The sequence below is a fragment of the Rhamphochromis longiceps genome, linkage group LG6 (genome assembly GCF_057381845.1).
Source record: "Rhamphochromis longiceps isolate RC_006_pf linkage group LG6, R_longiceps_female_GT1.1, whole genome shotgun sequence".
Lineage (NCBI taxonomy): Eukaryota > Metazoa > Chordata > Actinopteri > Cichliformes > Cichlidae > Rhamphochromis > Rhamphochromis longiceps.
In genome coordinates this window covers 1,106,356-1,122,233 of record NC_140562.1, presented here as the reverse complement: position 1 = coordinate 1,122,233, position 15,878 = coordinate 1,106,356, and the positions used below count along the sequence as shown (strand labels likewise).

The 15,878-nt window shown below is 40.1% G+C and overlaps 1 protein-coding gene and 1 pseudogene across 2 annotated transcripts; one reads left to right on the top strand and one right to left on the bottom strand.

Moving 5' to 3' along the window:
• The first annotated feature begins 1,086 nt into the window (after window positions 1-1,086).
• Window positions 1,087-2,446, top strand: LOC146667073 (serine protease 1-like). The gene is made up of 4 exons (XM_085408427.1): window positions 1,087-1,256; window positions 1,706-1,767; window positions 2,065-2,207; window positions 2,288-2,446. The coding sequence occupies exons 1-4, from the start codon at window positions 1,087-1,089 to the stop codon at window positions 2,444-2,446; spliced, it is 534 nt and encodes a 177-aa protein (XP_085264553.1).
• Window positions 2,447-6,232: 3,786 nt separating this feature from the next.
• LOC146667072 (histone H1-like) lies at window positions 6,233-11,760 on the bottom strand (annotated as a pseudogene). The gene is made up of 2 exons (XR_014912030.1): window positions 10,587-11,760; window positions 6,233-7,721 (listed from the first exon to the last, which is right to left on the bottom strand). The product of XR_014912030.1 is annotated as a histone H1-like (transcript).
• Window positions 11,761-15,878: the final 4,118 nt, after the last annotated feature.

Here is a 15,878-nt window from a genome sequence, read left to right as displayed (position 1 = left end):
AACCGCTCTGAAGAAGCTTAGAGTGGATTTGGAAATAGACACCTGAGGTAAAAGAATTCAATTGATTAAAGTTGTGCTATTATTAAAAAGGTAACAATATCAAGATATGATTCAGGAGGAAGTGAAACAACTTCTTAGGTTATGTACTTATTGATTATCAATAATTAACAATGAATATGTTTATTTTACAACCATGCAAACATGACTGATTAACCTGCATGGGGGAAAACTGAATATTGAGTATTAACAACTAAGAGTGCAATAAGTGACCACTGAAAGAGGCCCACACAAAAAGTTTTAAGGCTGTAAGACAGCTGTATGTCACAGAACAATGAACTTCATTTTGAGCTTACTCATAATCAAATAGCATTTCATATCTTTGTTCACTAAGGCAGGAAAACAGCCTCAAGGTTTTGTACTGAGTGAATGAGACATTGTGGATTCGTTTCTGTCAAACATCGGTGTTCAATGTTGTCACTTATGGAAGTGCAATAACGATATGTACAAGACAAATAAAAGAAAAGAAATTGTTATATCAAGTGAGCCAATATCACATTAACTGAACAACTGATGTTTCATGCTTTTTTTATACTGCTTTTATAAAAAGTTTGAGACAGACCCTAATGAGCTACTGAAGCAAATAAATAACTGTCACTGAGCTTTGCATCTATATCACTGAAAAAGGCAAAGAGTTTGTGAAACAGAACAATTGGGACTGCGAGTATAGTTGCTGCACAATATGTTGTTCAGGTGGTAAGCCAACCATCTGTAAGTATATTACTCTTCTCTCAGGTTTCACGGTGTGCACAGAGGTGGATTTGCACAAGAGAATCTTTCACGACCATAGCTGTGAGAAAAATGATCGTCTGTATCACGTGCACATAACTCTGACCCATGGAACACATTAATATCATCTATGTGGCGGCTCTCTGATCCACAGCCAGTGGGTTCTAACTGCAGCTCACTGCTGGAAAGATCAACCTGGATGGTGAGAAATGACTGTTTCACATATTTAAAAAAAACCAGTCCAGAGACAAAAATCATTACTGGTATTTTGTTCTTTTACCATTTCCATTGTTTAGGACTATGTCTGCATATGTAGGAATTCATCCAGGTCCAGGAAGAATGGTGACAATTATTGATCACAAAATCTTTGAGGACCAAACAGGAAAACATGACATCATGCTTCTGAAAATCGACCCACCAGAGAATAAGATTAAGCCTGTTGTCTTCCCTAAATGTACACGTCGCAAAAAGTGAGTTTTGAGTAACCTTTTAAGTGTAAAGTTTGAATTCTGGAATATGTTGACATAATATGTATTTTTCTTGTTTAGTTGGTTGGTTTTTTAAACTTCCAGGAAGAGCAAAAAAATGTAGCAACATCTGTAGTCTATGAACAAAATGACATCATGCTTCTGAAGTTACAAACCCCCATTAGTGACTGCAGAGCTTCTTTATTAACAATAATGTAACTGAGACTTGAATATTGAGCAGAGGGTTCTGGTTTTGATTTTAGGTACCTGCTTAGGAGCTACATCCATGATCTATAATAACTGACAATAAAACACGAGCATGAGGAAATGGAAGGAAATGTAATGTTTTAATAAAATGTTTGAATCTGAAAAGATTAGCTGACTTAGAGTGAACTGGAAATACTCAGCCTGCAGACATGGAGATGCAATTTTATTTATTTTTTAATTTGTAGGATGGATGTCATTCAGATTGCAGGCCATGGTGGCTATACGGTTGATGTAAACTACAACAAACGTAAGACCAGTATTGTTTTGATTATTTCACAATTTTTTAGTTTATATTATACTTTGATTTTGTCTTGTGTGCCTGTTATAGTTACTTTTTCATTTTATTTGAAAACTGTGATGACATAAAGTATTTATTTCATTTTTTTGTGGATATACTGTCAATTTCCCTCCTTTTTAAATGCTGCTCAGCTTCTTTTAAAGAACACATTTTGTTCCAGAAATGAGGCAAAGCATGTTTCTTTCAATATCTGATTTCCTTGCATGAAACATGCAGTAGCTTTTGTTATTTTCCTTTTTTCTCTAGTCCCTGATGAACCGCCTCATCTCCAGTGTGCAAAGATGCATGTTGTTGAGTGTGAGCTTAACCTCCATCCATGTAATTCAGCATTCTTATGGCCAAATGGAAACACGATGTGTTACAAAGAACCTCGAGTGGACATATGTAAGGTGAGTTACCATGCTGCCAACATTTTATCTGTATCATTATCAGATGTTTTGGTACAAAATATTTATGTTTTCTCTCTCAGGGTGATTCTGGTGGTGGAGTGATGGCCAAAAACAACAAGATTCATGGTGTGCATGTTGGTGGTTGTGAACCTGCCTGTACCGGACCAACTATTTCTCTGAAGGTCTGCTCTTACATTGGTTGGATAAATCAAGTCATTACACGGAGTAATGGAAAATAATAAAATTAAAATAACATTCAAAATAAACAGTCCGCTCTGCAAGAAACTGCTTCGGTGTGAATTGTTTCTACATGTGAACTTTCGATTGTTAAAATATAAATATGTCATGTGTGTTTTCAATGTAGTTTCAGGCATCAAGTAGATCATTCAGTTGTTCAGAAACTGTGAAGTTTGCATGAAGGTTGTTGGGTCCTTTTTGCCAGATGATATTAAGTACAATTACTACAGTAAAGTACAAATGTAAGGAATTTGTACTTTATTTTATTTTATTTGGTCTTTCCATCACATTTGTGGCTTCTTCTCCGCTGCTTCTAAGTGGAAATTGGTACATTTAACTTCACTACAAATATCTGACATCTTTAGTTGTTTTTTTACAGATGAAGATTTGTGCTCATGAAACACATGAAGTACAATTTTGTTTCTGTAGTTGATCAATCAGTTATTTGACTTGCATGAATTTAGCAACTATTATTATATGTTTAATCTTTAAAAGTACTTACTGTTGATATTATTTACTGTAAATTGTTCAAAATCATAAATGTGTGAGAAGCACTCAATCAGGGGCGACTCCAGCATCAAACCTTTAGGAGGGCTCAGCTCAGTCTTAATGTCATGCTTTTAGTGTTGCCTTCAAAAGAAATGTAATTTTTGGATGACCTACAGCAGTGTCTAAGAATAACAGATTTTAATATAATACATCAGCTTTACGGTGGTCACTTTAGTTTAAAACCCGATGCAATGGCACAGTCATGTTGACAGTAAATTTCAAAAACAGTTTAAGAAAAAGCAGATCAGAGGAGAAACCTGCACGGCATTGTTTCAGTCTCTTAACCACATAGAGGCCAGTCCACCAAATCATCAAGTATTTAAAGTACCATTATACAATACAGACAGTTCAAAATCCCCCTGCGACTCCACCTGCACAAGAAGCAAACTGGTAATAGAGCTGGTTTTAAATGACAGCTTTTGAATTCATGCAAACCCAAACACTTTGTTGAGCAGACTCAGCACAGAGACTCGTGTACACCAATTCAGAGAGTGGAGAACAGATTTGTAGTCTGTCACATCAGTATAGTAGCATTCATCCTGTTCAAGTTTACAGTGATGTGAATGCTGCTAAATGCTATTATTCACATTAATAGCAGAGTGCTACTGAAAAGCACACAACGCATCCATTTAATGCATGTAGATTGTGTGAAAAATCCACCTGATCTCTGTTAGTTCCAGTCTCTCTGTCCGCGCTTCCTCTTTGTACTGACAATCACACACAAACATTTTATATTCAACTAAAACAATAACGAAAAATATATTCTTGTAATAATTATTTTAAGAGCATCGTTTGATAAGAGCATAGCACCCTGCTTAGTTATGAGCGATCACCATAGATGAATGTGGGCAAAGCAGAAGTGACATATATGTAGCCAGGTGGAAGGTCTTTATTATCGGACATGTCCCTGACTTTGACTTCATGTCCACTCTTACCCGTTTCTTATATGTGCTGAGTTCCTCCATCTGTCTCCCTCTCTGTCATCCCCTCTCAGTCTTTGTGCAGTCACCCAAAGGTTAATTATAAAAGTATATCAGAGTTTACAACCGAATAAAAGGCATAAACTGGTCCATATCAGTTTGCTGCTGCTGGCGAGGGTGTTGCTAGGATCTTGAAGCATACAGGGCTTACAACAGCCCTGAAGTCTTTTGAGTTTTCACTCAATAACAGCACCTTTTAAAGTTATTTGTTTTTATTTATTTAAACATATAGTAAAATTAATATAAAGTGGTAAATGTTATGCACTACCTAAAGTGTGAAGTCACAGAATGATACTATTTAGTGCAGTTTTTAATCATTACCAGTCTTCATCTTAGAGCTTGTGCTCTTATTGTGCCATGATGTCTCCTTTTAAACTGTGTGGATGTTCACCTCTTCTTCATCCTTCCTGTTCCTTTCACCAAACTGCTCACTCTTGTTCTCCTCTGATCTCACTTCCTGTTCTGGTTATAAGAAGAATGCAGTCAGCATGTGTCAAAGACACTCCCTCCAAATATATGATTTTTGATATGATGATTAGATATTTAACATTTTATTTATCAACTATTTTATGCACTAAATTAATCAATTATTAAACAAATATCATATTGTAGAAATGCAAATAATAATGCACTAAGCAGTTTCATGCCACAAGAGCTAAATGGTCACTTCACTGTATTTATTTCCCACAAACTACTATACCTAGGATCTTCAGGTTTCCACTATATTTCATTAATCTGCAGCGACTGTAGAACATAAAGTATATTGACCTCTATTGTTTTCTTTATGACTTGGCCTGAATACACACACATACACATCTTTGAATAGCACAACAAATGAGGTAATTTTCCATGTGTTTTAATAGGTTTTAGTGATTTATGGGTTTTATGTATGTGTGTGTATTTTGGTCTTCGGTGTAAATTTATACAAACTGTAATTTTTTCAGGTGAAAGATCCGTTATTTAATGTTGCTTAATGTTGACTCTATGGAGAATAAAGCCTTACATGAGTGTTGCTATTTTTAATTGCGGAGTGGAAGACCTACTGTACTTGTTGTTTAGTCTGTGATCTGAATGATGAATTTAACCAAACTGAAAGCAAAGGTTACAGCTGGGATATTCCACACATTTGAAAGACTCATTGTGTAACTCAGATGTTTATGAGCTTTGATCACTCCAGCATAATAATTATCATGTAACTGCAAGAAGACTTAATGAAACTGAAACAATGCACCCTAACACAGGCATTTGAACTGTAGGCTAATGAGTACATGAAGTGTACCTCTACAGCTGAAAAGAGTTTGCCTCTATAATTTCTGGATCTACTGATTTGTTTCTGATGTATCTCTTCTTTTATTTAGCCTGTATTATGAACAGAAAGATGATGAAATCCTCTTTATTTGAGAAAGTGTCCTTAAACTATTTTTCCTCCTTCTTACTGAGTTTCCGAGCTACCTCTTTGTTAAGTGAATAAACTATTTGAACAAGAAAGATATCATGGCATTTATGATGATACAGTGTGTGTGTGTGTGTGTGTGTGTGTGTGTGTACGCTCAGCAGAGGGGAGGTCAAGGCAGGAGCTGAGTTGACCTGGTACATCAAGTTTGGATTTCCCCAGTTGTTGGTAAACAAAAAAGATTTAAACTTAAAAGATTTTGAGTTCATGCACACTGGAAAAAAAAATTCTCTTCATCACAATCATTTGTTTAAAAATATGGCTGTTTTACTGATCTATGGTTATTATTAAAGAGGAAGGAAAGAAGAAGAGGAAGCCTGAGCCCAGGTTCTGTCCATTTTCATAACAAGTGACAGCACAGACATCTGAGCTTTTTCGTCATAAAGATTGTGATGTGAAGCATCAGCAGGTAAAGTGTCGTTAAAGTGTCACTTCAATAATGCTGCTGGCAGAAAGAAGTGTTGACACATACTAGCTTTGAATAAAAGGCTTAAAACACAAACAGTCTAATCCTGGGTGTTGCTTTTAAGCTTAAAGAATATAATAAGTTCTAAGACAATTCAGTTTACTACTTACTGTCCATGTTGTGTTGTGGTTTTACTTTATCATGAATGTACGTGATAGGTTTGTAGCTTGAACCCATCCGCTGGAACGTTGAAGACAATATAATTACACTGCTAAGCAAGACACAAATAGGCAAAGTTCTTCATGTTACTCGTGCACGGGAGAGACCGGACAGAGTGCCGTTCCTTCACTTGACCCCAGTTGCTCTCGTCCGTTCTCCCGTACCACTGTCCTTTTATTGAGGTTACATGAATATGCATAGGTTCATTAACATGTGACGTCTACATACACACAAAGAGTACCTTGCCTGTGTGTGTGTGTGTGTGTGTGTGTGTGTGTGTGTGTGTGTGTCGGGTACTGCTGATCAAAGGGTCATAAAAGCACACAAGCAAACATCCTTGGTCAGGAAGAGGGTAGACCCCCCCTCATCCTAGATAACACAGTAAGGAAGTCCAGCAGTTCATTTATACACAAAAAGCACTTAGACTAGAACAGACGTAATTACGTTAATCCTACCATAAAACAATAAGAGAAGGTATGACCTCTCTCATGCTCCCAGGATGTAGGTGTGGAATGCACACCAAGCCTCTGTAGCCTGTTAAAGATCACACAACTTATCACTACACAATTGATTATACACCTCTAAGCATCTATGGTTAAATATTTCTAAGCATAAATGACAATCAACAATACAAACTCTAACATTCCCCCGTTTTTGACCTTTATGCTAGAAAGTTCCCAGTTATGAATACCTCATGTCTGACAGTTTCAATGCAAACATTTTTATACTCAGCATATGTCAAATCACCCTAAATTATTGCAAAGATACACAGTTTAATAAATGTATTAGCAGTTATCCCATTCATTGAGCTCATCTCATGGCAAACTGCATCTTACGAGCAACCAAAGAAATTGTTGATTTAATAGTGAAACTAAGAAAGTAACATTTTCAAACACATCTCAGCTTGGTGGTGCTTCCTCCAGGTGTGCACATCACATGTCTCTCTGCAGGGTGGTTTGAGTTCTGCAGGACGTCATAATGTCTCTTCCAGTTGTTTCATTGTCCATAGGACCAGAGTCCAAATGTATGTAGAATAAACATTCAAACATACCAGTTAGTGTTGTTGTTTGTCAACATGGGTCTCAGCTATTTCCAAAGCTGCAGACCTCTCAGCACCCTAGTTTTATGGCCTCCACCAACCCCCATCACCTCATTCAAGCCTTCGTCCTGTGAGGGGGATATTTATGACTCCTTAATTGTCCACGCTCTGCAGAGAAACACCTCTGTGGAAAGGGTGCAGGGTTCCGTTGTCTTACTGCTGTTATGATCCCAGCAGCCTTCAGAGTGTCATCATATGCACATAGGAAACTGCTGTCATCACCACCACAGCTTCTGGTTCCTGTGCTTTCACAGAATCATGATGTCATCCTTAGACTCCCTCTGCGCTGTCGATGGAGCTTGGCACGCTCCCCTCATCCTTCAGGTGCCCGTCTGCTGTCCACAATCTCCTCTGTTGGCCTCTGGAAAGCCCTTTTGGCACAGCTCTCATTCCAACGCAGTTTCATGGTCCTTGCTGTGGCTCCAAAGTCTGATCTCATGATGGGCCCCAACCAGCTTGACCTTTGACCTCAACCACTGCCTGGCTGTCGGCTATGCCTGGAATGGTTCACGCTTCTCACTGGGCCTCTGAAGATTTCTCAGGAGATTACTGCTGCACCTGTATTCCCTTGCTAAAAAGAAAAACTTCTATTTGGAGAGCATGTCAACAATCATCAAACCACATTCTTTAGTTCAGTGAACTTCACTTATAGGCCATCAAAGCCTCATCTGAACATGGATGCACCACTTGCATAGATTTAATACTTGTAAATAAACGGCTAATCACACAAATCACTGCAACAATAATAGTAAACCTTGTTTAATGTTAATTCCTGGACCCCTCCTCTTGACGCATGGGCACCCCCACGCGTCAACTCATCAAACCTGGATCCCTGTCTTACAGAAAAAGATTAGCTAGATCATGTCCCAGGCAACATCAGGGCATCTCCTCCGGAGTAGCTCCGTAACCCTGCAATAAAAGATGTTAGTGTGTCTTGCATATTAAGTTTGCTTAACACCTGGCTCCACCAGGAGCCTGCATACACACCATCACGGCCTGGAAAGAAAAATCTGGAAGTGAAATCAAACTTCATACCTGTAAACAATTGTATCATAAGAGTAATAAGCATTCAACATCAGCAAGACAAGTGTCATGTGCAGGTTTTCTCAGTAAACTACAATCATTTCCATAATTTGCCTCAGACATGGATCATCCCATGTACTCAGTCAACATTAATGTAATCAGTGACTACTCTTAAGCAAGGTCACTCCACTCATATATTATTATGGGTTCAAAAGTGGCCAGCAAATGAGCCCATAATAAACTATTCCATAAATACCGTAATCTCTTATTTGTTTTACTCATGTCACTTGTCCGCTTCAGCTGAATCTACTACAGCATTCTCAAAGAAACAAACATTAGCAATACACATTGACTGTGGTCAGACGGAGGTCAGACACAGGTCAACAGATTCTAGAGGTGCCATAAAAAAGACCATAAAGTCAACCATCCCTTCTCGTGGAAAGAATGTCATTCACATATAAACCCAAAAATCCTATAGTAAAAAAAAAAAACATCAACTAATCCTCTTATAAACCACATGATCAAACACATGATTAATCATCTGCTGTAAAAAGAAATGTAAATGTTAGCGCTGCGCAGGTGTGTACACTTTCTCACAGTAATGTCTGTGAGCAACACAAGGTAGGGAATAACACCTTTGGTAAATGCACAGACACAGAAAATGGCATTTCACAAGTTAAATCATCATGCAACCTCGAATGTTGCTGTCATCTTTCTGCTCCTGTAACAAAAACACATAAATTCATCCACCTTTGTCAGGTGGGGGTTAACTTTGAGTCGTGTTACATCAGTAAAGTCTTGTCAGCTTTTACCAGTTAGTCAGTTTTTTTTCCTCTTTCACTCATACATTCATACATGCATTCTTTCTTTCTTTGCTGATAGTGGAACCTGTCGTCGCATTCAGTTTCCACTCTCAGCAAAATGACGTCATTTCAAAAAGAAAAAGAACTTCTAGATCAGATTACATCGCTGTATCCGTTTTAGGCCGGGACTTTTATTTAATATTGTCCCAATAAGTGGCTTTCTCCAGAGCCCATTTTAATGTGGAGAACTCACTTGTAACGACTTTCTCGACAGGTCGTATAGCACTTTTAATTCCCGACGTGCAGATCTGCTTAAAGAAAAGAAATAGACAAACAAAATCAGTGCCTGTTCAAAAGATAAAAATGAAAAATAACAGAGATTATCAAACCAAACTCTCAGTGCACTGTGAAAGTATCAAAATAAAAAGGCCTTGTTAAGTCATGACACAAGCTCCTCATCTCAGGAGGGTAAATCATACCATTATACTAATCGGCAAGCTCGACTTCACAACAGAAGAAAAATCATCAGCTAGATTCACTCCAAATCAACCATCAGCTGCACAACACACACATAAGCCTAATGTCTTATTAGCTATGAGTTTAATCACCAGGTCTGTGCTCTTCACTCATTTAGGCCACAGATCTATTTTATTCAGTTTTCCTGTTCCCGTCATCATAAAACATGTGACATGCTGTCATGCACTTCACAAAAAAGTTTGTTCTGACGTATTCAGAGTTGTGTATCTAGATACAGAATTCACTCGCACATCAAAACAGGAAACTCAGTGTTTTAGAGTCTCCACTCTAACAAACTCCAACACATCTCATTCACTCGTGCTAGAATTCAATCACCTTTCATTAATCTAAGAACGATCAACTAATTTGCATATCAGCTATTAACCCACTAAGTTGACAGGACAACAGAAAAGCATGTTCAAAAAGTTATCACTAAAAGAGAATTTCCCTCATACAGTAAATTTATAGTAAACTTGTGCTGCATCAATCAAGCAGGAAGCTTCTCCCAATTTACTATATTAACAACTAAATTTATTGTCTGATCACTGGTTGGTCAAACCAGAATCTTTTTTCCCCACAAAAGTTAAACTGTTGTCCTGCAACCTAGAGAGTCAATTTTTTTTTTTTTGCATTGGATAAATTCAGCATTTGATAACAAGTGTCTGCTAAATTGACACTATTTTAACACTGATGAAAGATGACAAGCTAATTTTCATTGCATGTGTGTGGAGCTGCATCTCCAGCAGAGCATGTTCTTAAAGCTGCCTGTCCTACACACTTCTCTACTATTATTTGATCATTCTGTAACTAATGTGCTATGAGTCCACTGGTTTTTGCATCACACTGAGTGACTTGGACAAGATGATAAACAGACTCACACGCTTAAGATGTTGTCTAATCTTCATGAGCTCTCTTGTGTTTGTGTTAGTAGGGTTAATGCTTGTTGTGCTTGTGTGTGTGATTTTGTATGTTTCTATTTTTGCAGTGTTTGAGACTCCTTCTCAATTTTCCAACTTAAGCAGTCAGTTTTCTTTTCCCCAGGTTTGCTAACCCAAATTTTGATTTCCCACATTAAATAATTCCTGTGTTCTCACCTAGTCTTCTCACTCTGTTGTCCTCTCCCACTTCAACAGTCCCGGCAGTTCTCCTTCAGCTTTGTCCTGTCTAGTGGCTGAAGTGCTGCTGCTGCCTTCTTGGGCGACTTCTTAGCAGCTGCTGCCGGTTTCTTGGCTTTGGCCGCGGCGGGCGTCTTAGCTTTGCTCTCAGTAACCTTGTTCATCTTGAAGGATCCGGAGGCCCCGGTGCCCTTGGTCTGCACCAGAGTGCCCTTCGCCACCAGACTCTTGATGGCGGTCTTGACACGGGCCTTGTTCTTGTCCACATCGTAGCCTCCGGCAGCCAGAGCCTTCTTGAGAGCGGCTGCGAACACGCCGTTGCGCTCCTTGGAAGCGGCCACGGCTTTCACAATCAGCTCGCCCACGCTGGGGCCGACCTTCTTGGGATTGGAAGTCGTCGTCTTCTTCTTCTTGGCCTGAACCTCTGCACAGGGCGCAGGGCGTGTTTATGATGGAGCCTTTCCCACCACAGCGCCGGCACGTTGAGCGCATCATGAAGGGTCCATTTCTTTCATGTAGCTATGGTCGCTAGCCAGCATGCTAGCCGCATGTGGCTTGCCCGAGTCACTCAGTCCTTTCTGAGCATTTCGACATGCTGCCGCCGCAGAACCTGGCCTCAGATCCAGCAAGCTTAGCGCGCTGATCTCCAAAAAAGTCCCGAAAGCCAGAAAGACGTCAAATAAGTGTCTCGTGCTAAGCGCTCGAACAAAAACTCTTCTTCACGCCGCCATCTTGCTCGCCCTTCCGTGGAATTCATCCAATCAGACAGGAAGATGGGTTTGCTTTTCTTCTTCTCTGATGCTTTGTTAGGTTGCTTCTGCAGCCTCTGCTCCGATACTGCCGCTGCTGATCAGGTTTTTTCAGGGACGAGTGAGAGTTTTGAGACAGATCGTGCTGTAAATAAGTCAGCCAGAAACTTGGCTTGAACGTTTCCAATTGTTAAACTATAACTTTTCTTCCGACCGCTGCATGTGGAAAATTGATTCAGGTCTGCTTTTCACCTGAAAGTGACAACTAAGACATTTTCATTATTATCATCACTGCTTAATCAACACATATCTCTCTCTCTCTCTCTCGCTCTGTGTTTTTGTGAACAATCCTTTCTTAAAAGCAGAAAATGAAATTATAGTTGTTTTTTTGGTTGATCAACACAAAACCTTTTTCCTATGATTATTTTTTTTCTACAATATAAATTCTCCCTCTTATTCACTCTTTTTTTTTTTACAATAGCTGGCGACCTGCAAAATCACCGCTGTCACTCACAATCAAAGGCAATTACTTTTGCACAGTGCACAAAAACACTGTGATGTCAGACACATTCACACTCACTTTGTCACCTGCATAAATAAATCATATGGCTGGAGATATGTGCCATGGTGATCCATAGGCATGATCACATGTTTATTTAATTATTTTCAACCCAACAAAACAAATAAACAAAAACATGATGCTGATGTTATGAACACTTCACACACAAGAGTCAAGATTCAGGAAAACTGCTCATGGAAACGCTGCACACTCCAGTTATCACAGTTATCATAGCGCTGTTTCCCTCTCTTTGAGTAGTTCTCAGACAGCTCTCGATCTGATAATGTGTAGCTTGCTCATCAGCTCAGAAAAAAAAACTGCAACGCAACATCACACAGTAGTTGCTCTGCCCACAGCGGCAAAGTCTTACACTTTCATATTCAACACAGCTTCTCCATCATGTACTTTTAGATGTTTCATACAGGGTTCAGCATATTAGTTGTTTTCACAGGTGTGCTCTACATCTCAACAATGGTTCATAATAAGACGACAGTCTTCCACACAGGTCAAGTGCCTCTATGCACTTCATTAGTTTAAATATTTATCTATATCACTTCACCTCATATGTCATTGTACTGAATTTGAGCAACCACAAGCGTAATGTAGATTACTTTTAACAACTATCCACCTCAATTACGTCTATGGTCTCCACACGCTCTTCAAGGCTGGTGTGTTTTCTGAAAACTTCTAACATTTGAATCTCTTCCATTTATAAGCCTGCGATTAACCGCACGGCTCAGGTCCGCGTGAAACCCGCGTGACCGCGCTCGCGTGAACCCGCGCAGCTGTGGAGCCGTCGCTCTCTCTCTCTTTTTTACATAAATACTTTGTGCTGCCAGGAGCAAAGTCCAGCACAAACGTCTGTCTCCCTCCGACTCACTCTTGGTTGCTTAGAAACCCATGATAACAACAACAGTCGGTGTCACAGACCACATGTTCTGCTCCGCACACACTCACACAACAACAACAACGACGACGACAATGACAACAACACAAAATAGGCCTACTGTCCAGCACAATCTGGACCCCGCGGAACCTCTCAACGCCTCACAAAGTGGCGGAGAACTCACCTCTCGCTGCACAAAGTAGCGAGGAACCTCTTACCCCACAAAGCGGTAAGGAACCTCTTACCCCACAAAGCGGTAAGGAACCTCTTGCTGCACACAGTAGCAAGGAACCCGGGTTTCGCTCCACAAAGCAGCGAACTTCTCAACGCCTCACAAAATGGCGGAGACTGCACAACAACACGGTTATAGAGTCGGCCTCTGTAAACTTACTCGGTGTTGCTTAGCGTGTAATATAGCCTCGAATCCCGCCGATCGCCATTCATCGAGGAGAAAGACAGACCGCGAATCCACAGGAACTTCCTGGCTGACGTCAGTCTTTCAGCGTGTCCCTCCTCCCCCCGGTGAATGCCGATTCCAGGGCTCCGGCACTCGAAGGACCAATTAATGATAGGTTTGTAGCTTGAACCCATCCGCTGGAACGTTGAAGACAATATAATTACACTGCTAAGCAAGACACAAATAGGCAAAGTTCTTCATGTTACTCGTGCACGGGAGAGACCGGACAGAGTGCCGTTCCTTCACTTGACCCCAGTTGCTCTCGTCCGTTCTCCCGTACCACTGTCCTTTTATTGAGGTTACATGAATATGCATAGGTTCATTAACATGTGACGTCTACATACACACAAAGAGTACCTTGCCTGTGTGTGTGTGTGTGTGTGTGTGTGTGTGTGTGTGTGTGTGTGTGTGTGTGTGTGTCGGGTACTGCTGATCAAAGGGTCATAAAAGCACACAAGCAAACATCCTTGGTCAGGAAGAGGGTAGACAATTCCCCAACGGCTCGTATCAGAACAAATGACCAGACATCCTCCAGCTTCTGTCTCCTGAGGGGCACCAGACAGGGATGCCCACTCTCCCCTTCACTTTTTGCAATTTTTATCGAACCTCTAGCAGCAGCATTTAGACAGGCTACAACAATTAAGGGCATAAAATGTAAGAACATAGAACATAAAATCAGTCTCTATGCGGATGATGTGTTGCTTTTTCTGCAAAACACACAAACCAACCTCTCTGAGGTAATTACTTTAATAAACTGGTTTTCAAGAGTTTCAGATTATTCAATTAACTGGCCAAAATCTACAGTTCTCCCCATTAACTGCTCCTTCCATAATTCTTCCTCTGCCCCACTGCAATCCGGAAATATTAAATATTTAGGTATTAATGTCTCTCCTAAGCTTTCAGACTTAACTAAACTAAACCACATCCCACTTCTAAAGAAAGTAGAAGGCGATCTGACTAGATGGAAATCTTTACCCATATCACTCATGGGAAGGGTCGCCACTATAAAAATGATGATCTTGCCAAAAATAAATTACTTATTTTTGATGATCCCTAACAAACCATCACAAGATTGGTTCAGATCTCTGGATTCATATATTTCCAAATTCCTTTGGAAAGATAAACCCCTGCGTATTAGCTTAAAAACGCTACAAAGAACCAAGGATAGAGGAGGATTAGATCTGCCTAATTTTCACCAATACTTCTTAGCCAACAGGCTTCAGTTCATCTCAGAATGGTTAAAACATACCTTCTTAGTTGAGCCCTGGCTAGATGTTGAACAGGCACTATGCAAGGATCTAGAGATTTCAGACCTACCATTTATTAGCTCAAACATCAAAAGACATGAATGCTTTAAAAGTATCAACATCAGCTTTTCTCTGACAGCATGGTGGGAGTTTCTAAAAATAACGGAGTCTTCATTAATCCCATGCAAACGTACACCTATCTGGAATAACCCTGACATATTACAAAACAATAATATGATTAATTTCCCAGAATGGAGTTGTAAAGGAATTAAATACTTAGAACATATATTAGAGGGAACAGAATTTATTCCATTTGACAGACTAGTTGAACAATATGGGATCAACAAGACAAGGTTTTTAGAATATCAACAAATTAAATCCATAGTAAAAAAGAAATTTAACCTCAGTCAAGTTGAATTACAAACACCACTAAGTGCGGCACATTTTCTTACTCTTAAATCCCCCAAATTATTATCTAAAATATACAGAACACTTTCTAAATTAGATGAATCAATATCCCTTCCTACTGCAAAGTGGGAAGCAGATTTATCAGTCAACCTAGACCAAAACTTCTGGTCTCAGATTTGCTTAAAAACTTTTAAACTAATTAAAAATCCCAGTCTGCAATTAATACAATACAAAATACTTCATAGAGTGCACTATACAGGTCATCGGATGTTCAAGATGGGCTTTACATCTTCCAACAACTGCTCACACTGTCAAGGCAATACACCAGACAATTACATCCACGCTCTTTGGTTCTGTCCACCAGTGCAAAAGTTTTGGCGCGAGATATGTGAAGACTTATCAAAGTGTCTGAAATGTAACATTCCAACTTCCCCCTTAGTGTGTCTACTGGGCAGCTTAGATAATGTCACTTCAGAAAAGAATATAGCCCATATGATCTTCACTGCCCTATGCATAGCCAAGAAAACAGTCCTCATGAACTGGAAAAATAAAAATAATCTTAATTCTAACCAATATAGAAATTATCTATTAGATTACATTAGTCTTGACACAGCCTCTGCCACCACATTAGATCAATTGCTCTGGGCCCCTTTTATCAGCTCCATCACCTAGTGGGGGTGGGGGGTCATAGTTTGGTCCCGCCTTCACTGTTGTGATTGGTGAGGGGGTAGGGACAGGCTTAGGGCGTCGGGGGGGGTTCCCCGGAGGCATCTTCCTTGGGGGGCTCAACCCGGGGTAGCGGTCACGTCCGGTTGGGGGCTCTGTTGGCTCTCAGGTGACTGTTTCCTCGCGGCTGCGTGCAGCGGGGCTAGGGGAGGGTCTGTGCTGACGGACGTGGGTTACTGACCTGGCAACCTGGCTGCCCCTGGGTGGGTCCGGGATGGGCGTGAGGTTCTGGGGGCGCT